Genomic DNA, 26,368 nt, shown 5'->3' with positions numbered 1-26,368 from the left:
ATGGATGGATGGATGGATGGATGGATGGATGGATGGATGGATGGATGGATGGATGGATTGATGGATGGATGGCTAGATAACATAAAAATAAAAGTCGCTATTTGGCAACCACCACAGTCATAATCGTTTTAGTCAAAAAAATTAATAGATACTAAGAGGAGTGAACCAAAGTACAGATATTTGCATATTTGCAATCTCAAAGACTCTTGATATTTACGTATCTTGAAGTACCTTGCCACAAGATGCATACTGTTGATAAAAGGAAATAAATAATTTTATAGTGGAGAAGTGTTACAGATACCACCTTTACCAGGTGATCAAATTTAACATACAAATTGAGTATCCTTTATCCAAAATGCTTAGGACCAGAAGTGTTTCAACTTTCTGATGTTTTCAGATTTTGAAATATTTGCATTATATATTTACCCAGTTCAGCATTCCTAATCTGAAAATCCAAAATCTGAAAGGCTCCAATGCACATTTCTTTATTCATGTTGGGTCTCAAAAAATTTTCGATTTTGGAGCATTTCAGATTTTCACATTAGAGATACTCTGCCTGTAGTAATGGAATAAATTGGTATCATGTGCCTCCTGATACAATGCACTAAGAAGGACACAATATCATTGCCATGATATTCTTGCCATAAATATTAAAATCTATGAAGAAACGTCAAGCAAATTCAAATTGAAGGACATTCTGCAAAATAACTGGCCTGTACTTTTGAAAAGTATCAAGATCATGAAAGACACCTCAGGAACTGTTCCATATGAGAGGAGGCTAAAGAGAAATGATAACTAAATGCAGCTCTAGGAACCTAGATTGGATCCTGGACTAGATAGAGACACTTGAGGAACAACTGGAAAATTTTGAATAAGGCCTGTAAAGTAGATTAGACTATTATGTAAATTAATTTCCTGAATGTGATAACTACACAGTGGTTATATAGCAAATTTTTTTTTTAGAAAGTACATGCTGAAGTATTAAGAGGTAAAAGGACGTTGCATTGTGTCTGCATCTTACTCTCAAATGTTTTAAAAAATTTGTCTCCAGATACAGATAGTTATTAAACGATAAGCAAAAGTGGTAAAACGTTAACCTTTGGGGTGTCTGTGGAATGGTGTGGGGGAATTCTTTGCAGTATTTTGCTACATTTTTATACTTCCATTTTTTTTTTAATTTAAATGTGTCCCCATTTAAGTATTTTAAGTCCAGATCTGAGCCAGACCACCAAAACTGAGTGGGATTTAGAGAGGCCAATGGGAGAATAAAGCGTATTCCATACTAGAACAGCAAAACCAAAGGCACAGCCCAGGAAGGAGCACGGGAGCTTTAGGAGCTGAGCCTGACTCTTGAGATGGTGTGTGCTGTGGAGAAGCAGATATATAAGGTCGTGGAAATGAGTGGAGACAAAGTATAAGAGGTGAAAACCCTGCAGCGGAGCTGTTATGTTATGCAGAGGACAGATTTTTGTGTAGAATTAGTCTACCTTTGGTCTGTGGAAAAGGATCTATTAAATTTATAGTATACAAAGATTTTAAACATAACACATACTTACAGAATTAATGTAGAACAGTAGCTTTAGAAGATCAGATTGTTCAGCCATTCGTAAGCACCAGCCAGCCCATCTATTCAGTGAGCAGGACCTCTGAGAAACACAGTTCCTTTTACCTATCAAATCAAACCCCTTTTCCACAGTAAACCAAACCAATATGGATTTGCTCTGTGATACTCTTTGATTTTATAAGGACATTTAAGGATTTTTAGAGATGAAATCATGAACATATTTAGACCACTATAATTTGGAGCCATGGGGAAACCACGCTGAGCAGGAAATCTTCTAAGTCACCGGGTAAGTCTAGCAAAAGTTTTTGATTGTTGTGGAAGACAAAGCTGAATGCAAAGATCCACTGTTACATTTACTTGAGTGCTCTCATTGCATCCTCTGGGCATACTGACTTTAATAACACACTTATTCAAAGTAGAAAAATACCTGTATTGTAATATCTGTAATTCTTGGTAGTGACATTTGCATGTTCTCTTTCCTTTCCCTCTCTGCTTATCCTTTCCCATTCCTGCTATATAAATATTCACTGTTTCTTTAAATCACATTTAGTTAAGAGGGTTTTTTTTCTCTGTTGTCTTAAGTTGGTAGCAGGTTAATGCTGAATCGCTAATAAATGCAAATGGATTAAAGAAAATCATCAGTTCAAGATTATTTTAACTTCACCAGGATAATTGTTAATATCTTTTTGGTCCCATGGGATATGTAGGATTACATCAATTAAATTGGTCTCTTTAAACTGAACACAGTAACGATAAATGTGACTATTGTGCTTTCACCAGCACCCTTTAGGTATTTAATTTACTTGGCGGTAATAGATTGTCAGAGCAGTAAACGTGAGGCAAGTAATGTAAACGGCATAATGACGGTAATTATCTGAATGGATCGAATGCAGTGTTATTGCAACGTGATATTGTGGGTAGGAGCGAGATATAGACATCCCATATAAATTCCCATTTTCAGCTTTATTTCTGTACACATTTTTTCCAAGACATTTAAAGTGAAAACAGTGTGAAGTGGCATTTGCAGTTCTCTCCTTTATCTCTTCCCATTATCCTTTGTGCTGTTGGCTTACTAAAATCAGCAGACCCCACAAAAGGTAAATTTCTCCAAAGAAATCATGACTTTGTAGAATTGGAATTCAGCATTTTCCTCCGTGATTCACGGTCTACAAATATTTGAACTGGAAGTTTCTTTGTAGATTGGCAAGTTGGATCTCTTTGTTTATTAACTAAGAAATTGCAAACCCAGCAATGATAAGTGACTTGCTAAAAGTTACTCAACATGACCTTGCCTAGTAAAACTGCAGCGGAATGGAACTGGAACCTGAGCCTGCCCTTCCTTTGGGCCGGAAGAGGAACTGAGGGGTTCCATCTCAGCTGCAGAGACGGAAAAGCTTCCATGGGACTGGCCAAAAGCAATCCCTGACGGAAACAGCAGAGTCAGTTTAGTTTGGTGAAGAATGAAGAGAAGAAACAGTCTGGGAATAACCAAAAACTGTACTTAAAAAGGGCAAACGGACCATCAGCCTGAGCACAGAAGGATTGTGCTGTGTGGCAGATGTCTGTCCATTATGAGACCTGAAAGAATGCGGCAGGATCCCACCTGAGGGACTGGGGCGTTCACAGGTTTGTTAAAACAGGGATTCAGCCCCAAAGGAACAAGGTCAAAGCCAAGGATCAAAACTGTAACCTGAAGAAGAAACAGTGTTTGAGGAGTTCTGGAATTTGAACTGTGACTAAGTTGAAATGATCTAACTGATCAAAATGGCAAGTCACTCTCAAACAGACTTTTCCTGGGGGTTTTCCTCAATTTTTGTGCCCTATTCTGGTTCAATCATTTCTCCTAAGTTTCGTTGTTGATTAAGTAACAACTAACCTACATTTGAAACTTGTCAAGCGCCTGCCAACGAAAACATTCATATCACCAGGAAACACAAATAAAACCACATATAACCCATGCCTTCTGCATTACCCGTAACAGAGAACAGTTGAATTTCAGATTACTGTAAGTAGAAAAATAAATACCAGATACCCATGTAACTCCTGCTGCCAGTGTGTGTGCCCAGGGAGATGGAAAGCAGAGGGCGCCAAGGAAATGAGAAAGCCCAAGGCCAGCACTGCACACAGGTGGACATGTGGCAGATCCAGTGGGCTGTTGGACAGGGCTGGAAAGTGAGCAGACCCAGGTGGCTGTCTCAGAGAGGCAGCCTGCCGGGGAGAAGGAGATAAAGGGGAAAGAGGAGGTGCAGTGTGGAGATGTGGTTGTGAAGGGGAAAAGGAAAAGAAGGAATTTCAAAGCAATTTCTTTTGCTACAGAAGCAAAAGAACGTAAGACCAACCAGCCATTATCCATTAAGGAGGCCAAACCAAGGGTAGGGCAAAGGTGGAAGAAGCCTGTGTGAAAATGACACACCCTGGCGAAGTAGAAAGAGTGCAACTAATAAAATAGCAGGAAAAAAGCAGAGAAAGAAAGAAAGGTGATTGTTGGATATGTAATAGGAGGGAGTCAAAGGACATGGTGGGTGTCTCTGTGTGGGTGTGTGTACATGTGTGTGTGTATTTGAGTCAGGGTCTGGTTTTGTTGCCCAGGCTGTAGTACAGTGGCACAGTCATAGCTCGCTGCAGTCTTGACCTCCCAGGGCTCAAGCAGTCCTCGAAACTCACCCTCCTGAGTAGCTGGGACTCCATGCATGTACCACCACACCTGGCTAATTTTTATTTTATTTTAGTTTTACTAGAGACAGATATCTCACTATGTTGCCCAGTCTGGTCTCGAATTCCTGGGCTCAGGGGATCCTCCCACCTTGTCCTCCCAAAGTGCTGAGATTATAGGTGTGAGCCTGTAATCACCACACCCGGCCAAAGGACATGATTTTCACAGTAACAAAGGAAGACAAAAAAAGGATAATGACACTGTTAAAAAATCTTCAAGAAGTAGACAGGAATGCGGCAGGAGAGGGAGGGACACCCACTCAATATATACTCTTTAATATAGTTTTAACTTTTGGATTCTTGTTAATGTTTTATGTATTCTAAAAAACAAAATGTAATTAAGAAGAGAGGAAATTAAATTTGAATACTATCAGAAACAAATGAACTGAACCGAATTTCAAATGAATAATATAACCACACTAAAAGGGAGGGAGGGGAAAACCCAACTTAATAACTTTGGAACACAGTGTTTTTACTTTATACTTTTGTCCTAAATAAAAACACAAATCTGAACCTTTCCTAGCACTGGTTTGGATAGTGTACCAATTTTGTACGCATGGTAAGATTGAACAAAGGAGTTAAAATAATGCTGAGAGCCTGAGTTCTAACTGTACAAAAAGGAAGATTCTAATATGAAAAGGAGAAGACACTAAAGAATCCTGTGGGGCTTGGGATGCGGTGGGGGTGTTGAGCCTGTGCATGTAGGAGTGTGGAGAAATCCTCCCACTGAAAGGGACCAGAAGCAATGACTCCTTAGTAGCTACTGATACAGGCTAACACCCAGATCTTAGTTCCCAAATATCATTCCCCAAGTCAGAGGAAGTAGAATTCCTTAGAGAAATGCCTGATTTCAGGGATGAGACAAGGAAAAAGCAAGATGGTCCTGGAACATCTGTTTTTGCTGAAAAAAGAAAGTATTTAAGAAATAATGGGTACATGTCAAAAGGATACAGACACCAACTTAAAGGGGCTTGCCTCCCAAAACTGGAGTGATTTGAACATCAAAATTATCAGAATCGATGTTTGCATACTAATAAATGGAAAATCACTTACTTAGGGAAGAATATCAACTCATAAATGTAGATGGAAAAATGGAGTTAGAAGTCACCATATGCAACCAAGGTAATCAATGATTTGGTTAAAAATCATTGATGGTTGCTAAAATAGGTAGGTGAAAGTTTGATGAGCAATAGGATATTTTCAGAGCCTTAAAATATCTCCCAACAAATTACTTATTAATTTCAAAAGGAAAATCAGTAACTTCATAGTGGGGAAATTTGATACACACTACTTTAACCAAGTGATGAAAGTTAACATGACCAGCAGTAGGTCCCATGGACATCACGTGGCTGTTATGATGCACTGAGAAGGGCCCAGCATCACCTGTGCACTGTTTCCACCAAATATGTGTGAGGAAACTCCAGAGAAGCCCAAATTAAGGAATGTTCAAAAAAAATAACTGGCCTCTACTCAGAAAAGAGAAAAAATAAAAATAAAAAGGCAAGGAAGAAGAGTAAATAAGGGGAAAAACAAGGGAAGAAGAAAATAAAAAACATAAGACAAACTATTCCAGGCCGGGTGCAGTGGCTCACGCCTGTAATCCCAGCACTTTGGGGGGCCGAGGCGGGTGGATCACCTGAGGTCAGGAGTTCAAGACCAGCCTGGCCAACATGGTGAAACCCCATCTCTACTAAAAGTACAAAAATTAGTCAGGTGTGGTGGCGGTCACCTGTAATCCCAGCTACTTGGGAGGCTGAGACAGGAGAATCACTTGAGCCGAGAGGTGTAGGTCACAGTGAGTCAAGATCGTGCCATTGCACTCCAGCTGGGCAACAAGAGCAATACTCCATCCAAAAAAAAAACAGACAAGCTATTCTGGATTATAGGGTACCTGATGAATGGCAATGACAGTCTAATGCAGTGCGTGATCACAGATAGGATTGTGTATTGGAAAAAATTGCTATCAAGGATGTTATTGGGACAATTGGTGAAATTGGAAGAACTGTAGATCAGATTATGGTACTGTATGAATTTCTATTTCCTATATTTCCTGAAATTAACAACTATATTGTGATTGTACAAGACAATGACTTTGTGATGAGGAAATACACATGGAAATATTTATAAGTGGATAAAAGGCATCATATCTACAAGGTACTTTCTAGGTGCAGAAAAGAAATGGGAAGGAATCAATATAGCAGATGTGGCAAAATGTTAACAATTTGTGAATCTTAGGAAAGGGTTTGTGGGATTCTTTATACTATCCTTTTTGTTTTTTGATACATAATATTTTATGTATTTATGGGACATGTGATATTTTGTTACAAGTATAGAATGTATAGTGATTGTGTCAGGGTATTTGAGGCATCCATCAGCTTGAGTATTTATCATATCTTTTCTCTCTCTCTTTTTTTTTTTTTTCTGAGATGGAGTCTCACTCACTCTGTCTTCCAGGCTGGAGTGTAGTGGCATAATCTCCAATCACTGCATCTAGATTCAATCACCTTCTAGATTCAAGTGATTCTCCCACCTCAGCCTCGCAAGTAGCTGGGATTACAGGTTTGCACCACCATGCCCGGCTAATTTTTGTATTTTTAGTAGAGACGGGGGTTTCACCCTGTTGGCCAGGCTGGTCTCGAACTCCTGACCTCTAGTGATCCACCGTCCTCTGCCTCCCAAAGTGCTGGGATTACAGAAGTGAGCCACCACGCCCAGCCTATCATTTCTATGTGTTAGTAACAGTTCGTGCTCTCTCTTCTAGCTACTTTGAAATATTCAATACATTGTTGTTAACTATAGTCACCCTACCCTGCTGTTAAAAAAAATAGAACTTATACCTTTTATTTAACTATATATTTTGTCTAACTGTATATCTGTACCCATTGACCAACCTCTCTTCATCCCCTCTGCCACCTACCCCCCATCCCAGCCTCTGGTATCTATCATTTTATTCTCTACCATTATGATATCCACATTTTTAGCTCCCACATATGAGTGAGAACATGCAATATTTGTCTTTGTGTGCATGGGTTATTCCACTTAACGTGACTTCTAGTTCTGTCCACGTTGCTGCAAATGACATTATTTCATTCTTTTTTATGGCCAAATAGTATTTCATTGTGTATACATACCGTAATCCATTCATCCGTTGGTATAAGTTTGAAATTATTTCCAAATAAAAAGTTTAGAAAAACAGATGGGAAAAAAACTATGAAGTTAAAATGTTGATCTGTGTACCACCTAAAAATCATACCATAATTCTGAAAATACTGATTTCGGTCACTATACCCCTACTTCCAAGTATCAAGGAGGATTTTCGAGAAGGGGCAGGTAGAGTCAAGATTGCTTGGCGGCTCAGAGCGGGTGGTCATTGTGCCAGCCCTGGGAAGGGTTCATTGGCACAGTGGAAGATTGAGACAGGAACCTGCAGTGGCTGCAGTGGAACCAGGTCACCTGAGGTGGAAGGCAGCTTCAAACCATCATTTCATGCTCCTAAAACCTAATAAGCTTCCGCTGATTGCTTTTCTTTCCCCTTACTATTCCACATGTCAACCTCGTAACCGTATTCAAACACATACCCACGTGGCTCTAAGGAGGGAGAAAGCAGTACTATTACAAGAGTGTAGGGAAGGGGAGGCTTAAGTATAGTTCAAGTCTTACATTTCTCATTATCTTATATTCATAAGTCATTGACTAACAATGAAAATAACGTATTTAGTTTGCATTTGGAATTATGCTTTCATGACTTTATGTCAGATTCCTTTCTGTGGCCTAAACAAATATTAGGCTGTGATTCTGTGACAGGCCTTAATGAAGTGGATTGAGGCATTTCTCCCATTTACATTTTCATAGAATGAAATAAACATGGTAGTCTTTTTAGGGAACACTGTCACATCAAGCTGTGATTTGATTTTCTACCTGTTTGGAATATCAAGTTCTGCATTTCTTGAAGTTGTCATGTATTTTAGTGAGCAAGTCGGTAAGACAGAAGTCATCCCTGCAATATTTATAATAGTATGGCGTGAACTTGTCAAAGGTACTTCTAAAAGATTGTTTTGGATCCCGAGGAGATATATTTAGTAACTGTATGGAATAAGTTGTCACATAATACAACATTGCATTGATTTATTTGTGTTATTTTTGTATCTTACTGCAGGCAGAGAATTCAGCATTGGCTTTGGAGAATGAAAATCAAAGGGAACAATATGAGCGATGTCTTGATGAGGTAAGGGGGATGGAGAGACTCCTGATCCAAGGCTGGACTAGTTAGGTTCCCTTAATCTGATCTCAATACATGTGTGTGCCACCAGTCTCCACAAAACATCAGCGTTTTCTCCTCCAAAGAAATGTAGTAAACATGTAGCCATTGAAAAGGAAGGATGTGTGTGTGTCTGCCTGCCTCCCTCCCTCCCTCCCTCCCTAATTCCTTATACAGGCATCTGTGTATTCCTCTTGGTTATTGTTTTGTATTCTTGGGCCACAGTTCACTGTATGATAAATTCTTTCTGTCCAGTAAGTGTGATCCCTTCCAATGAATGAGAAAAACCACGTCGGGGCATGCTGCATCTCCAATTGGATACCATTTCTGAAAAAGCAAATCCTTGATAGAGTGGGTGGGGATGATGTTCACAGTTGGCAGCCAGAGGGAAAAAAATCAGTAGGTTCAGAACAAGCCAAGAAGAGAAAGAGAAGTGAGGAAGAAAATTGGAGCAGAATGGAAGAAGACGGGGCTATACGCATAAGTAAACTGGATAAATATTATGTGATGATAATGAAGAGATGATGGCAAAGATGGTAGGCATTTGAGAGTTTCTGGGAGGCGAGGGGAAAATGGGCAGGTGCTCAGAGCCCACGTCCTCCCCCGCTGTCGCCTCACACCATCAGGGCCCACACCAATCACCAATGCATTGTGTCTCTCCCTGCCATGATGGGCCGTTCGCTCCCTGACAGGTTCTCAGCTGGTACCTGTCAGTGATTGGAGTTGTTATTTAAATGAGATCACTTCATTAGTCATCTGTCTAGCACCTTAAAGCTTTATTGTGTTCTGGGTGATGCAGTTTGAGATTTGTTACAATGTACCTGATGCAGATTTTAGAAAGAAAAGAAAAACTGCATTCCGTCTGGTTCCAGTACCTTTCCGGTGGGAACTGCCAGTATATCGTCAGTCTTTTTCTCCCTACTATCCATGAGGGAAATCTCTTCTAACTCCTCTTGATATTTCTTACCTTCTCCATCTCCCTCTCCTCCCATGTACTGTCCCATAAGTCAAGGGGGGGGATCTGTAAGGAACACATGCTCAACTCCCAGCAGTGATGCCATATATAGCTCTTGTTCCCTTCAAACTGGAAGCAGTCTCTCTCCTCTTGAGGTCCAGTAGTCCTTGGCGTCTCCCTGCACCAGTGGTTTTTAAAATGTGATCCCTGGACCAGCAGCATCAGCCTCCCCTGGGCCCTCGTTAGGAATGCAGATTCTCAGGACCCACGACACACCTACAGAATCAGAGACTCTGGGATGGGGCTCAGCGATCTATGTGTCCACAAACTCTCCCCATGATGCTGACACACTTGACAGCTTGAGACACTGTCATCATCATACCACTTTGTATCGGTTACTTATACATAGTTGAAGAACTCTCAAAATGTTCCCAGAAAACTGTTTAATGTTAGATATATTAATTGTTTAATATTCCCAACCACATACGTTAGTTACTCAAGCAAAATGGTATTTACAAGTCTCTGCCCTGTCAGGACCTTAAAAGACCAGAATAATCTTGACAATGTCCAAAGTTAAAAGAAACACTAAAGTTAGTTGACTCTGACATGGCTCAGAGTCTGGTGAGGCCAGTTCAGCAACCCTCACTGCTCCCCAGGCACGTGGTCCGGTCAAAGTTTAGGGCAAGAGAGACCAAATAGATCCAAGGATATTAAAAGGAACATACAGTACCTTTGGGTCATATATATTGATTAGCAAAGTTTCACTTTAACCTCCTGCACAGAAATTTCTGCCGAGATTTTATCTGCATTTAGAAGTCAGATTTATGTGACTCACACCACAGAAACTTTGTCCCAGTTCTTCCACAGGTCAACCCTCCCCGTCAATCAAAGCACTCACATTTCTTTATGGAAACTCATAGTCTATTTTCTGTGTGTTTCCCATGCCTGCATTCTGTAGGTTTCATCAGAATGTGTGGGACAAAAATATAAGTTATCCACAAAATCATTTCATATAAAGTTTCCACTGAAGACAGACTTTTTAGACTTTTTAGACAGACTTTTTTTCCTCTGTTCTTAGTTGCAAAAATTAACTGTTGCCAAAGAGGTGATTTGCAGCAAAGAACTGCCTCTAAGCAATACACATGTTTTGTATTCATGAATACTGACCCCTGATACACGTGCAGGTTGTTTTATGACTAATTGCATGAGGGTAGATAATCCATTTCCACACATTGTAAGAGAACACTCTGAACGGGGTAGTTGAATGTAGTAATAATGCCAACTGGAAATTCTTTTCAAGGCTTTTTATACTAATTAAACAAACTAACAAGGTAAGGCCTCATGTAAGTGTTTTCCTTGCTAGTGGGTGTCATCAGACATACACAGGTGGATAAAATGTAAACTTAAGATGTTTTTCAGACAGGCACAGTTGCTTATGCCTATAATCCTATGACTTTGGGAGGCTGAGGCAGGAGGATTACTTGAGCCCAGAAGTTTAAGACCTCAGTCTGGGCAACACAGGGAGATTCTGTTTCTACAAAATAAAAAAATAAATAAAATCATAAAACCTAGGTGAGTGTAGTGGCATGTGCCTGTAGACACAGCTACTTGGGAGGTGGAAGTAATACGATCGCTTGGGCCCAGGAGGTCCAGGCTGCAGTGAGCCATAATCCTGCCACTGCATTCCAGCCTGGGTGACAGAGTAAAACCCCATCTCAAATAAATAAATAAAATGTTCTTCAATCCTTTTTGCACTGATTGTTATTTTCTGGGAAATGAGGAACATATTGAGGATTTGGGGAAAACACTTGAGAATCTGTGTTCCAATAAAAGAGCACATTTATTCAGAAGGTAACAGACTCACATTCCTAGATACACGCATATATACCCTGGCTTGCTAAGGCATGCACATTCACAAGTGCACACACTCACAAATGCATGTGCACACACCTCTATACAAACAGGTGTGCATGCATACACTTCATCATCACCGCTACTGCTCCCTATCTCACCTCCCTGCCTTGCAGTACAAACGAAAAACCAAGGGATTAATCTTAGAGTTCGGTGGTTTACATGTTACAATCAAGCTTCTTAGTCTAGCTGTTTGACAGACACTTACTGGCAGGCAATGACTTGCTATTTATTCACAGTATTGCCTTGGCCACAGTTTCTTTCATACCTACTATTCCCTTGTAAAGAAGTAAAATAACATCCAAAACCACTGCGTTGCACTTTGATGGATTTGGTTGTATCCTGAAAACCTTTACTGGCTGTCAGCCTCACCCAGGTCCTGAGAGCTCACGGCACTCACAGGCTGGAAGGAGAAGTGCAAGGGATGGACAGTCGCAGAGTAGGGAGGTACGAGAAAGTCACAGAGCAAATGAGCTGCACTGTGGACTTTGGAAACACAGAATGCAGTCACCAGAGGGCAGGAGGAGCAGTAGGTAGGCGAGCAGAAGAGAGGGCAGAATTGGAAAGGGTGTCTTTCAGCAGAAGGAGCTGCAGCAGTTGAGGTCTCAGATCCAGAACAGCAAGTGCTTCTCCTCCGTACCTGCTTGATGGTCTTACCTGAGGACCTTTAAAAATACTGCTGGCTGTGTCACACCTCAGAGATTCCCATCTGACTCTGCTCTTGGGCGGAGCCTGGGCTTTCTGGTTTTTTAAAGCACCACAGGAGATTATAACATTCATCTGGGGTTGAGAACCACTACAATTAGATTATCTGAATGCTGTGCTTTAGAAAGCATTTTCAGAAATTTTCAGTAGAAGGATGAAAGCTCCCGCCACCAAGTTTAGATACAGTAATAGAAGAGCACAGACCCATGTGGAAGTTTTAAATTACTTCTGACTCCACAACAAAGTCTGAGATGATATAAAGCTACAAGCAATAAAATAAAATAAAATAAAATAAAATAAAGTAAAATAAACCATATCCCAGTGTTTCTCAAGGTGTGTTCCTGGGAGCCCTTTGCATCAGAAAGATATGTGGTGGTTGCTAAAATTGCATATCCTTAGACCTCATTCAGACCTTCCCAATCAGTATGCAGGGACAGGAAATTGGCAATTTTCACAAACATTCCAGGGGGCTTCTTCAGGAAAAGTTGGAGAAACTGCTGTTTCCTTTCCAATCAGAACTGGGCCCCTACAGTCAGTGACGATGGTAGAGTTGAGAGTTGAGTTATTTTCCAACCTCTACACTTCAGAGCGCAAGGACATTGAAAACTAGACCTTTGGAGGTAGTTCAGAAATAGACAAAAAAAAAGAATTTTAAGTAAGGGCAGAAGTAGGTTGCTGAGACTATTTCTCACCTGTCTCCCTGAACCACATGCTACTTTCCTAGCCTGGATTGTAGAATCATTCCCAGGACATTCTCAGGCATATCCCACAGCTGGACCCTATGTCATCTTTAAAATCAAGGTTTTGGCTGGGCATGGTGGCTCACGCTTGTAATCCCAGCACTTTGGGAGGCCAAGGCAGGTGGATCGCAAGATCAGGAGTGCGAGACCAGCCTAGCCAACGTAGTGAAACCTTGTCTCTACTGAAAATACAAAACATTAGCCAGGCATGGTGGCGGGAGCCTGTAGACACAGCTACTTAGGAGACTGAAGCAGGAGAATCGCTTGAATTCAGGAGGTAGAGGTTACAGTAAGCTGAGATTGTGCCACTGCACTGCAGCCTGGGTGACAGAGCAAGACTCTGTCTCAAAAAAACAAAAAAAACAACAACAACAAGGTCTTGATAGATAGAAATGGAAGACGATCCTACTTGTCACCTTCATATGTTCAAAATACTCATTTCTTGGAAATTACAGATGATCTACTCCTTGTTTGCCCCAGATTCTATCACCTTGGAGGCAGTCCCTGCATTTCTTCTCTCATTATTTCTGCAGGACCCAGCAGATTCCTGGCCCACACTAGGTGCCTAATGCATATTTGTTGAATGACTAAATGAATGAATGGAGAGTATCAGCAGGAAATTAATTTCCAAATTAGTGTTTCCCCAAATCCCACATACATATTTAGACTAATTTCTTCAGTTATCTCTTCAGAGATGAGCACTCATTTATTATGCACTAACCCAAATGATAATCCAAAGATTAATCAGCTGAAAAAAAATAGTAGACCCACTTCAAATACTCTGATTTGAATTAGAAGAAGAGAACTTCATGGGCTTTGGATAATGTTGTATGGGGCTGTGTATTTATTTACCTCTTTGAGCTTCTTTCTGGTTTGTATCTTACAGGATTGTTTTACAAAATGAATAATACAGATGCTTATTGACTTACATTTATACATGTATATTATGTGGACACACACACAAACACACACACATATACATACCCATCATGCCCTTACAAGTAAAATCCCTTATTCTTAAAGCATTTTTTCTTAACTGCTTACCTGAACATGGATTATATTTTCCAAAGTTCGACTGGCCTGATTCACATTTAGGGGTGACTGCTTTATATCAAGTCCTGCCCTAGATGGTTTCACTGATTATGTCTATCATCTCATGCCTTTTTCACAACTTTAGAGGTAGGCAGCTCCCCTATTTTATGGATGAGAAAAGTCGGGTTTCTCTCCCATCCCCTGTGCATGTCAGTGTGTGAAGTTAACATAGGCAGTGTTTTAACCCAGCTCCATGTTCTCCATGCTTTCTCCTAGCTGCCTCAGTGCAATCAACCAAGCTCAGAAGCATAGAACACCTCTCCAAAGCACATTTTCAAAAACACATGCTTTTCCTGATTAGATTTTTCAGTTACTTTGTTGACACGACAGTGGCTTTGCATGGTGAAATAGCTCATGAAGGTATGAAAGCAAGCCCACTAGCCAGGAGAGGACTGTCAAAGCATAGAGCCATTGGAGATCCTCACTCCCCACACCCACAAACCTGAAGCTTCTCCACCCTCCACCCCAGCCCTTGGCTGAGAATTCTGTCTGTGAATAAACTTCTTGGTGTGCCTTCTTACTCAGCTTCAAGGACTGTTTTGCAATAAAATAATAGACAACCTCACAGCCCCAGCTTTTCCTCCCTCTGCGCGCCCACTTCCGGGAGAGTGCATGGAGGAATCACGAGCCCTGGAAGTTTTTCAGGGAAGAAGAGCAGAGTTTTATGTGAGTAGAAGATCAGCCATGTGTTAGAGGAGCCAGATTGTCTGAGAGAATTCTTACTGAGAAGGAAACACGAGATGTACTCAGGTGCTCTCCTTGTCATTCCTGTCTCACCTGCAGCCCTGCTCCATCTCCTAGGAGCAAAGGGGAGCGGCCTCCAAGGACAGCCTAAGGGAGGCTGTACTACAAGCTAGTGGCTTAAGGACTGCCAACTTTGCTTTTCCAGTGTGCTTCAAGTCCCTTGCAGCCTAACCCAGCTGCTGCCCTTTCTCTGGAGAGGAAAGCTGGCAGATGACATTGGAAGTGATTTGTTCTCACTAGCTGGGCCTATAAGTGTGTGATTATTTGCAACCCAAATGCTTAGGGCATAATGCTAGGTTGAGAGCAGGGGCACATTCCAGGCATTATCTTTTCAACCTAGTAGAGGTTGCAGGTACAAGCTCCAAGCAACTGTCCTATTTATGCATCAGGGAAGTTAGCCGTTAAAAGCAATAACAAACCTCAGACACTGTCATTATAGACAGTATGGAGGAAAGCATCTGTATCATCTGCCTGCTCTTTTTCGAAGAACTGGCGAGTCCTTCTGGGTAACATAACCTCATGTCAGTAGGTAAAGAAATAAGGCATTCATGTATCTTTGTTCAGTTTTCAAGTGGAGCAAACAATTTTCCCAAGTACATGCCAGAAGAAACTGTGTTAGATATAGAGTCTCTAAGCCTATAGGGCAACTGCTTGGATTGCGAGATATAACGTATTTCCTCCTGTGGGCTGTTAGAGTTAGGATATTAGTCCGTGTCTCCTGATAAATCATGGATAGAGCTATTTTATGTGACCACTGTTACCAGAATGGTTTCAGCGAGAGACCAGTTGGGAGAAAGAAAAGAAAATATTGATATTGGGCAGTTTTATGAGAATGTAAATCAAATCCAAAGTTTGAGATCCAAAAGAAGTAAATTATTTATGGCATGAATTAATTTTTAACTTTGGTACCTAGTTCCTGATTCAACCTGCATGAATAGTTCAATTCTTCTGTTTTGTTTTGTTTTGTTTTATTTGCCAACAATAAAATAGATGATACGTAGTTTGACTTTGAATTCTCAGTTACTTATGAATTGGAATGAATGCTGGAAAACTGACGTTCACTATTATGCTATTGGTCAATTTGCTTGGGTTGGATAACATTTATCACTGTTGTGGTCACATTCAAATAAAGTGATAAAGGAACATGGGGCCTCAGTTAATGAAAGTATAGTTTACTTTGGTCTATGGTAGTTCTGTAAGTTGTGCTTCACTCAAAAAAAATCAAAAATACCTAAGAATACGTTTTCTTTAAAATCATGATTTCAATGAAGAGCCTTTCTTTTTACTTAATGTCTGCAATGTAACTTTGAAAAGACTTTTTCTGATGGGAAAAAAAATCCTTCTTGTGCATATAATTTAACGAATCAATTATAGATAATCTGATTTTAGTCATTTCCTGCTAGTGGTGTGATTGCTTTCTAACCAAAAGTTGATGACAGCCTGTGTTTTAATTTTCGATGAGACTTACGGGTAGCCAGCTGTCATGAAGGATGTACTATTTGTCATTATTGAGTCAAAAAACAATTAAGCTCCATGGAAACGTTCTTACCATAATCTGTTCCCCTATACTAGATAGAGAAAGAAGCACAAATAGTTGAGCATCACCAAAAATAAATGTGTTACCAAGAGAGAAATAACACAAAAGTGTCCCTCAGTCTCCAGTTGAATGTAAGAATTACTATGATGATTAGATGTTTGTCGCACTGTGTTATAATTGTGTTTTTGCCAACTCGCTGCCAGGTATGAGTCTTTGAAGTCAAGGACCATGGCCCAATCAGCTAGCTTTGCAAGTAGATACTCAGAAAATTTATATTGGATAAGTGAAGGAAGAAACGAATGAACCAGAGTGCCTTATATCTAGGATATTTAAGTATTTGGATTTAGTCTTTCATGCTGTCAATTTCAGTTATCACATTAAATGTTTACAGTTTATGTATTAGCTGAAACGTACCACCCACTTCACCTGTCCACCTTAATTTTATCAATGGTAACCATGTAGCTACACAGCTTCAAGGTAATAGTGAGGTTTAGTAGGTGATTCTATGCAAAGTGTTTTGAAATATGCAGATGAAAAAGAAATCTTAGCACAAATACATACAGTAATAATGAATGGTTACCTGGAGAAAATGCCAGATACTTGAAACACCAGGAACATGTTACTGGTTTTACCTGTGGTCCTTAGCTGGAATTGTGTTATATGCCCGCTCCTGAACCAGTCACTGGAATTGCTAAGATTGGCTTCGATTAATCAAGATTCACTGCATTGAGCTGAGGAGGGATTTAGGTTCTTCTGCTGTCCCAAGCTGCCTGATACTTGAAGAAAATGAGGTCTCTGAAAATATTACTAAGAATTATGTTTGGTTGTTTACTGGAAGAAACTCAAAATAACAGTGACTACGTTATTTCCCTCACATTGATGTTCAATAGACAGTACAGCTCCATAACATCCTCAGGACCAAGCTTGTCCTTTTCTCTCTCCAAATATCCTTAATATGTGACTGTTGTTGTCAGGGTAACTGCTGAAGTTCCAGCCATTGCTGTACTTCCATTCCTAGTCAGGAAGATGATGAAGGGTGAGCCCCCTTCTTCTTTGAGACTTCCTGTAAGCCCAAGAGAATAGTCTGCTTACATCTTATTGGCCAGAATTTTGTCACATGGCAACATTTCACTACAGGAGTAGCTGGGAAATGCAGTTGAATGTGCCCAGCCCCAAAGGATTGGGTTTGTTACTCAGGAAAAAGGAAAAAAATGGATGTTGCAGTAAACAACTACCAGATTTTACTACAGGTAGCAACAAGAGGGTAACATAAGTGGAAACATTGAAGATGAAAGCAGAACATAGAGGACACAACAAGTTGTCCCTATTGTTGACCATTCAACCTATCTCTATTGCAAGTAATATGAAACAGTGAAATAGACAGCAAAGGAATAGGAAGGAGAGGCAAGGGACATTGTAAATCAGTGAAGTGTAGAAACTGTGTGCAGATAATTAGGACTGTGTTTTGCACTATATCATTGTTTAGCCTTCTTGGAGTATATGAAAGGATATCATTTTTCCAAATATGGAAATGTGAAAGTCAAGGTATGAATGATCTTTTAAGTGTAACCATCTTAATTAGCAACAAGGTCACCTTTGGAGAAAGCAAAATATTACCTAGAAGGATAGGCTTATTATGAAAAGAATCAGATCTCTGGATGTAGAGGAAAGAGGCAAATGAGGAGCTAATTAGCTATAATAAGCTGCGAGAAACGTATTGGTAAATTAGAGTCAGTGCCTATAAAGTCTCATTATTATAAATGACAAGTTTTTCTTTATTTTTTAAAGGTAGCCAACCAAGTTGTTCAAGCTCTGCTTACTCAAAAGGTAGGTCACTTTCTGGCTTTGTTCTTTTCAAGGCACTTATGTGACTATATTGGAACTCACGTTGTTAAGCTGGGAAATTGTGATTGATAGATGCAGTACTTTTGTATTTATTCGCTTAGTGAAAACCGTGTGTGTTTTAGATAGCATACGAAGTATCATGAGTGACCAGTAGAATTTGTATAAAAAATCCAAACTCTCGGTAAAATAATAGAAAGCCTTTTCAAGATGATTTTCATGTACCCAGATGAGTAGCAAACCCATCATTTTTGTTTAGTAAATACAAACTTTCAGTAAGTTGGTGAATTCTCCCAATTCCTGTAAAATGAGTATCTTCTTTTGGACAGCATTAACGCAAGTCTAAAATTCAGCAAGAGATCTTTGAAGTTAGGAAAGTCATTTAATTTCCCTGAGCCCTAGTTCCTCTTCTGTAATGTGGGAAAAACAGTTCCCACCTCCTGGGACTGCTGTGGTGACCCTACCAAAAGAAGCAGGTAGAACAGTTACTGCAGTAGTTTGTGGTACATATAAAATAATGGTAACCACTGTACCTGAAATTTCCATACCTATGTGTTTGCTGCCTTGCCATTCTTCCTTCAGACAATATCAGATCGCATTATCTAGGCACAGACAGTAAATGCAGGTCAATTTTGCCCAAATTTGGCTGTTTCAGTGAATTTTATAGAATGTTTTCCATCTCTGGCCATGATGCTTCTGAGAAGCTAAATTTTAGTTCCCTCAGATTTTGTCTACTTTGATTTCTGTCTGTGAAATAGAGACTTCTCCCAAAGAAACTTTTAGATCCTGCAGCATATTCAGGATGATGTGACAAATGGCAGCAAAATAATTTATGCCATTTTGATTTTTTTAATTGAAAATAATTGTATTAGGGGTTGACTGCTTCTCATGGGGATATTTAAATATTCTTTAAAATTTATATGATACAGGCATTGTGATACTTTTGCTAGACTTTCTTGCCTACTATTTCTGTCAAAATGTCATGGTTCCTTCTAAAAATAATCTTAACTGCTTCCAGTTTTACACTAACATGCCTATATAAGATATTTGAGTACCACTTATGTAGAGTTAAAATTAGGCTCCATTGTGAGCAACAGAGATCCATAATGAGGTGGCTTAAATAAGCTAAAATGTTAGTTCTTTCTCACATATAAACTGACAGGTAGGCAGAACTGGGATGGTAACTCTGCTCCATAAAGTCCACGGGGTCCCTAGCTTCCATCTCTGTATTTCATGGAATGTGGCCTCATTTTCAAGGTCACTTCATGGTCCAAAAGGACTATGCTAGCTCCAGTCATCACATCCACACATTCTAGCCATCAGGAAGGGAAAAAAAAAGCTGAGGAATATGAAGAAGATAAAGGGCATACAGCAGCTGTCTTTTAAAGGACACTTGCAAAAGCTTTCATACATTACTTACATACATCTCCTTGAACAGACCTTACTCACACAGCCACATCTAACAAACCCGGCAAAGAAATCTTTGTTCTGGGTGTGTGCCCGGCTGAAATTACTTTGGAAGAAGGTGAGAAATAGATATTGGAGGACAAATTGTAATTGCTGCTGCAACATTTTTGAATGCTTTTTCTTTTTCTAAGGCTTTAATTTCTCCATTGTTTGTCTCCTGCTTGAAACTCTATGATGACTTAGTTACAAACCTAAGGAATGGGGGAGTACTATTGCAGCTCTGTGTACAACTGTTGAAAGACTTCTCATGCCTGCTTTTGTTAATGGTGCCTCAGGAAAGAGACAAGGAAGCCATCTGGTACGATAAAAAGAAAAAGGGGCCCTTCAGGTCAGCTACAAAAAAAAAAAAAATAGCTACACAAATCCAAGTAATAACTAGTAAACAGATAAATCTACCTTGGTACAGTTAAGCAGTGAGACACAGAAAGATGTGCTACTGTGAGATAGCATACCTCAGGGACACTATGAGGCAGAAAGAGATGCTGAGGGCTTTTGGAGATTCCAAAAGAATCATGTTCTGCAGAAATGTGTGCCTCCAGTTTTTATGGGAACTGTAAAATTGCTGCAAAAAGACTAAAATGTCTTTTTAATTAAGAGCACAATATAAAATATACAATGCACTCCAAATGCAGATGAGAAAACTAATTCCAAAAATGAATGTAGGTCGCAAAGATGAAACAGAAAAAAATCTTGAGTGATTTATCCAAGTCACCAGAAGATCCTTGAGGTGAAATAATAGGCATTACTGTGCAGTTTTAGAATATGTCATTAGTTATGACACAAAGGCAAATCTGCTGTGGCTTCAGCTCTTCACTGGGCAGCCAGAAATACATTTTTCATGGCATATCATGAATTGGCTCAGACAAGCATCCTGAAGTAACAGAGTCTGTTGATACTGATAAAAAAAAAAATATTTCCGTTAACTTATCAGTTTCTGTTCAGTGTACCTAGTCAAGTAATTCAGTTTATCTCAAAAACCTGTAGATTCCCTTAAGCGAATGGACTGTACCCCTTTGGAACAATAATACAAAAGTGATCATATTAAACCAAACTTTCTTCCTTTGATGCCTCCAAATCGTGGGTCCAAGTCTACAAGTGTGAGTGAAATCAGTAATTCAGATTAAACTCATATTGTTATCTGAAATGTATTTTATCTTCATTAAGTCCATTACACTTGGAGAAAATGTAACTCGCCTAGGTTCTTCAGTGTTTGGAGTTTGTTTTTTGTTTGTTTGTTTTGTTTTTGCCACTAAGCAAGACACAAAAGAAAGGCATTTTCTCTGCAATTATTTTCATTCATATCAACAGTCTCAGGCTTATCTGCATGTTCTTTGGAGGAACCAGATATTTCGATGGTGTGTTTTCTTCACTGACATAGAATAAAGCTGGGTATGGTAGAATCCAGCCATTCAGGCAGACCCAGAAAACAATTTTATAGCTTGTAGCTGAGAAAACTCCAAATTCCTGCCTATTTCCCTTGTAAAAGTGCAATTGAACCATCTGTGTCCACTTCTCCAGCAGTGGTCTGTGTGGTATCAGGTGGCTGCTTATATTTAGCAGGCATTTACAAGCCTTCACACCCCACGTGCAGCACTTTTTTTTTTATACTTTAAGTTCTAGGTTACATGTGCACAACGTGCAGGTTTGTTACATATGTAAACATGTGCCATGTTGGTGTACTGCACCCATTAACTCGTCATTTACATTAGGTATGTCTCCTAATGCTATCCCTCCCCCTAGTTCAACCATTGTGGAAAACAGTGTGGCGATTCCTCAAGGATTAGAACTAGAAATACCATTTGACCCAGCAATCCCACTACTGGGGATATACCCAAAGGATTATAAGTCATGCTGCTATAAAGACACATGCACACGTATGTTTATTGTGGCACTATTCACAATAGCAAAGACTTGGAATCAACTCAAATGTCCATCAATAACAGACTGGATTAAGAAAATGTGGCACATACACACCATGGAATACTATGCAGCCATAAAAAAGGATGAGTTCATGTCCTTTGTAGGGACATGGATGCAGCTGGAAACCATCATTCTCAGCAAACTATCGCAAGGACAGAAAAACCAAAAACGTGCAGCACTTTAAATGCACCAAGTCATTTTGATCTCAAGGCAGCCCAGTGAGGTAGGACTAAAAAAAATAGTTTGCTCATAGTTTCAACTGCTGGGCAGTGGCAAAGCCCCTGCTTTAATTATGGCTGTTGCACTGTAAACCCCACGCTCTGACCCACTCCCTCATTTTTCCTCCACAATCCCATTCAGTCACTTGTTTTTCTCCACCGTAGTTCAGTAGGACAGAGAGAGATGCCATGAAAATCAACAGATGGGTTGAAATCCAACCGTTAGTTATGATCACAGGGAATAAAATAAAATGCAGGGTAGCCACAGGACTTCTTAAAACTTCTGGAAGTATTGCTGATCTTCTGTAGCAGGAAGAGCATTTAGAGTTTGATATCTGTGGAGTGAAACTGACTCTATATATTTGGGGTCAGGCTTTCTCAAAATCAGTCTTATTTTTAACTCCCCAATTCCCCAATTTCTAGGAGCCTTGGTGAGTATTTAATCCTGAGATCATCAACGAGCTTTGGTAATGGGCTCTACTGGCTGTAGTTATATGAACTGTTTAGCCATTTTCCTTATTAAAAGTGGTTTAATCTGAAGGCTTTTAGGGTGGAGACTTGCAGTATGTATTTTGCCACAGGACTCACTACTTCCTGTGCTGTATCCCAGTTCAGTCAGACTTTTTTTTTTTTTTTTTTTTTGAGACAGAGTCTCGCTGGGACGCCCAGGCTGGAGTGCAGTGGCCGGATCTCAGCTCACTGCAAGCTCTGCCTCTCGGGTTCACGCCATTCTCCCGCCCCAGCCTCCTGAGTAGCTGGGACCACAGGCGCCGCCACCTCGCCCAGCTAGTTTTTTGTATTTTTTAGTAGAGACGGGGTTTCACCGGGTTAGCCAGAATGGTCTCGATCTGCTGACCTCGTGATCCGCCCGTCTCGGCCTCCCAAAGTGCTGGGACCACAGGCTTGAGCCACCGCGCCCGGCCCAGTCAGACTTTTATGTCACCTGTCTTGCCTTTTAGGCATTCGATGTTGAAGCCCTGGATCTGTCTGAGATGTAGCCAGCCTTTTCCAGAAGTGGCTTTGCATTTTACAAAAGCCTTAGCATTTGGGGCAGAGAGGGATATATCATTGAAAGCCACCAAGAAGGGGTGTGACAAAAGAGGCTGGTGGTTTTGGTGGCCATTAGGCTTCAGGGAGGGAACAAAGTGGCACTCGAAAAGCCATCCCATGAAGCTAGTGAGAGATACAGTCTTTTGAACAAAAGGCCAGTTTTGTGCAGTGCCTTGGTTTACAGATGAGGAAACTGAGACCTTCTCAGAAGCAATCACTTCTTCAAGGTCCTGTGGACAATGAGGACTAGAGACCAGGTCCACTAAGCCCCAGTTCCGTGTATTCCCATAATAGACACTGCCTCTGAAATAGGTATACCACTGTCATGTCATTTTTACATGATAAAATCAGATTTAAATAGTTTTCAATGACACTCCAGTGATCATGTTAGTATATGTCCTGCTTCTAAGCAATCAGCATTTTTAAAAATGTACTTTGGCCTAGAGCTGATAAGGATTTTACTTTTCAGTACGTGAAGTAACTGCACTCCTATAGGTACTGTATAGCAGTAATTCCAGAATCATCTTTAGCCCAAGCACAGGGGGAATTTATCAGGATTACAGGGTGTGGCTCCTCCAGGGAAATTATGGTTTGGGATCATTAAGATGCAGAGATGCCCGTTAGACCAGTGTATGACATTGCTCAGCTGTAACCTTTTAAGTCTCGGTTTCCAATTGATAGTAACATGAATAGTGCAAGGAAAATGGGTCTCAGTATTTTCTTGAACCCAAACAACACTGTACTTTTTTTTTTTTCATGATGTGAAATGTAGTCAAATCTTTGGCATTATTCCTCCATGATAAATATTTATGTTGTGTCCCCTTTTTCTTATCTGAAGATACAACCTTATATTTTCAGTGAGGTTCTTTCTTTTCTTGAGACCTGATACCTGCCAGGAAGTCATAGAAAAAAAAGAAGGGTTGTGAGAGAGGATACATGGTACAGCCTCTCCCTTGAGCCGTGATCCCAGACCAGGGAACCTACCCAGAGGAGAGTTCTTTTGTTTCTAAAGCCTTCCTTGGGGAGGCTGTTCTAGGTCTTGCCTCTGAACTGACAGGGTCAGAGTCGCGGCTCTTGCATCCAGCCTAAATGTATCATGCAATCATGCGTTCCTTCATGTCAAGGTGTTCCTGTTGGGAGCACAGAGGAAGCTAAGACAGCCAGCTGCCCCCTCCACCCAGGTACTACAATAGTGGTCAGCGAAACAGTTGTTTCTCTATGTTTAACCATTCTGGTTGTGTTTATGCATGTGTACATGGGCACACGAGTGTATTTGTTTACAGTTTATTGGGAAGGCAACCGTCTGGCATCAGTTACTGGTGATCCACAGCTTGTCTGAAGAAAATAAGAATATTAAAAACAATGCAAGCAATTCTTTTCTGTCTCCAGATTTTCAGACCAGCTCATTTCTGTTTGTCGATGGCCATTGGGTCAGTGTCACATCCCTAAAGCCTCTGTCTTCCCCGCTGCTGTGTGCTGAGCTGGATGTGCCAACAGTGATGAACAGAGAGTTCCCAGGGTCGATCCATTGTGTTCCCACTAATGAACTTTTGCTATACCTTAAGTGATAGTAATGGCTTTTGAAATTTGGGCAGTTGTATAATGACTCTCTATAAAGTACATTGATTTTTTTTCTTTCATTCTTTCTTTTTATTTCATTTTTACCCATCTGAAGAACTCTTTCAAGGTCTTCTCAGTTTTGCTGCTAAAAATCGTGGTTGCTGTTGCCTTCAGGTCCCCTTTTACTTGCATATCCACACTGTATGCTTCCGTTTCCGTATCTCTGCATTGCAAATGAGGATGATTGTGTTTTCCCATCCAATAGGTACTTATTACTATTTATCTGTCTCACAGTCAAGTTTTATTAATTACTTAATTAGTGGTACTAAAAACAATTAGTGTTTGGGAGCAGAGAGTGTTACATACATGCTAAGAACAAAAATCGTGAGACACAGACAGAGGTTGAATGCTAAATAAAGAAAGCAAGTTTTGCCAGTCGTGCTGGCTCATGCCTGTAATCCCAGCACTTTGGGAGGCCAAGGTGGGCAGATCACGAGGTCAGGAGTTTGAGACCAGCCTGGCCAATGTGGTGAAACCCTGTCTCTACTAAAAATACAAAAATTAGCTGGGTGTAGTGGCACACGCCTGTAGTCCCTCCTACTCAGGAGGCTGAGGCAGAAGAATCGCCCCAACCTGGGAGGCAGAGGTTGCTGTGGGCTAAGATTGCGGCACTGCCCTCCAGCCTGTACAACAAAGAGTGAAACTCAAAATAAAATAAATAAAAATAAAGCAAGTTTCATCTTTTTTTTTTTTTTTTCTCTTTTTTGAGACTGGGTTTTTTTTGAGACTTTCTTGCCCAAGCATTCAGCTGGGCGATCTCGGCTCACAGCAATCTTTGCCTCCCGGGTTCAAGTGATTCTTGTGCATCAGCCTCCCGGGTAGCTGGGACTACAGGTGTGCACACTTGGCTAATTTTTGTATTTTTAGTAAAGATGGAGTTTTGCCATGCTGGCCAGGCTGAAGTTTCACCTTTTAATTTGAGCAGTGAGTGGGTCCCCACAATGGCCTCTGCCAAATGGCGTGTGTGCTCAGGAGTATGAAATGTGCACTCCTGATCCTGCCCTGCTGGATCTTGCCCTCTTGCATGTCATTCTGAACATGTCCTTTCTTTTCTCTGCTCTCCATTTGTGGGCACTGATCAGTTGAAAACACCCTATACGTAAGCTTTACCCATTTAACTAAAAAAAGCAAGGAGAGTTGAAACTGCAGTGGGCTATACCTTGGCCTGTTTCTTTGCCCCCTTTAAATAGGATTAATACTACTGTATAAGATGATGCATGCTCATGAAGCCTCAGAGGAGGCTTTACTAGCGAGATCTAACTTCACCATTAGATTAATACAAGGTTATGGCAGGCCCAGGTACCTCTGTGACTCCTGTTTAGGCCCTAGACATCAGAACTGTGACCTGGGATCTCCCTTGCTTACAGAGCCTTAAGTCCAATAGCTAGCTGCCCACATCAGAATACATAAATCTTTGAAATAGAAGTGTTGAGAAATGCTCTGTATCACACCAATCACTAGAGAATAGAATTTGCAGTCATCATCCCATTTGGCAAAATAATTGCAAGCACTTATTAAGCTCCTACTATATGTGACATTGTGCTAGGTGATGGAATGAAAACAATATAAGAACAATATGCTGGTGTGGTTATTTCAGTATCTTCTTGTACTTGTCTCGTGAAAAACGTATCATGTAATAGACAAGTCTAGAGCACAAACAATAAAATGAATACTGAGTAATATATGATAACCGTCACAAAGAGGGCATTGAGGGCTGATGGGAGTTCAGAAAATGGAGCAGGTATTGAGGGATGCCAGGTAAAAGGTCAGAAAGGTGACAAAGTTTGAACTGGGCTTCAATCAAAGAGCCAAATATGGACCAAAAGAAGAAGGTGGATAAGAAGGAAAAGTGATAGTGGAAGGAAAAGAGAAGAAGGTAGAAGGAATGCATAGAGCTTTAGAGAACAACATGCCAGATCTTTGTTCTCTGCTTGGTGAGAACAGAAGATTTTTTTTTTTTTTTAACATCAGGAAGTAGTGAAAGATAGTTTGAAATGCAGAAAAGGGTCAGCTTTTGAAGAGCGTTGAATTTG

At 40.4% G+C, this 26,368-nt stretch overlaps 1 protein-coding gene across 1 annotated transcript in view; it reads left to right on the top strand.

The window, feature by feature from the left end:
- Positions 1–26,368, top strand: part of NCKAP5 (NCK associated protein 5) — an 836,097-nt gene that overhangs the window by 617,634 nt on the left and 192,095 nt on the right. The window contains exons 7-8 of the mRNA XM_023195916.1: positions 8,433–8,501; positions 18,007–18,045. Coding sequence (XP_023051684.1) covers positions 8,433–8,501; positions 18,007–18,045 — 108 coding nt within the window. The remainder of the gene's footprint in view (positions 1–8,432; positions 8,502–18,006; positions 18,046–26,368) is intronic.

The sequence above is a fragment of the Piliocolobus tephrosceles genome, chromosome 11 (assembly GCF_002776525.5).
Source record: "Piliocolobus tephrosceles isolate RC106 chromosome 11, ASM277652v3, whole genome shotgun sequence".
NCBI lineage: Eukaryota > Metazoa > Chordata > Mammalia > Primates > Cercopithecidae > Piliocolobus > Piliocolobus tephrosceles.
The sequence above is the reverse complement of the archived record's forward strand: the minus strand, read 5'-3'. Positions and strand labels throughout refer to the sequence as shown.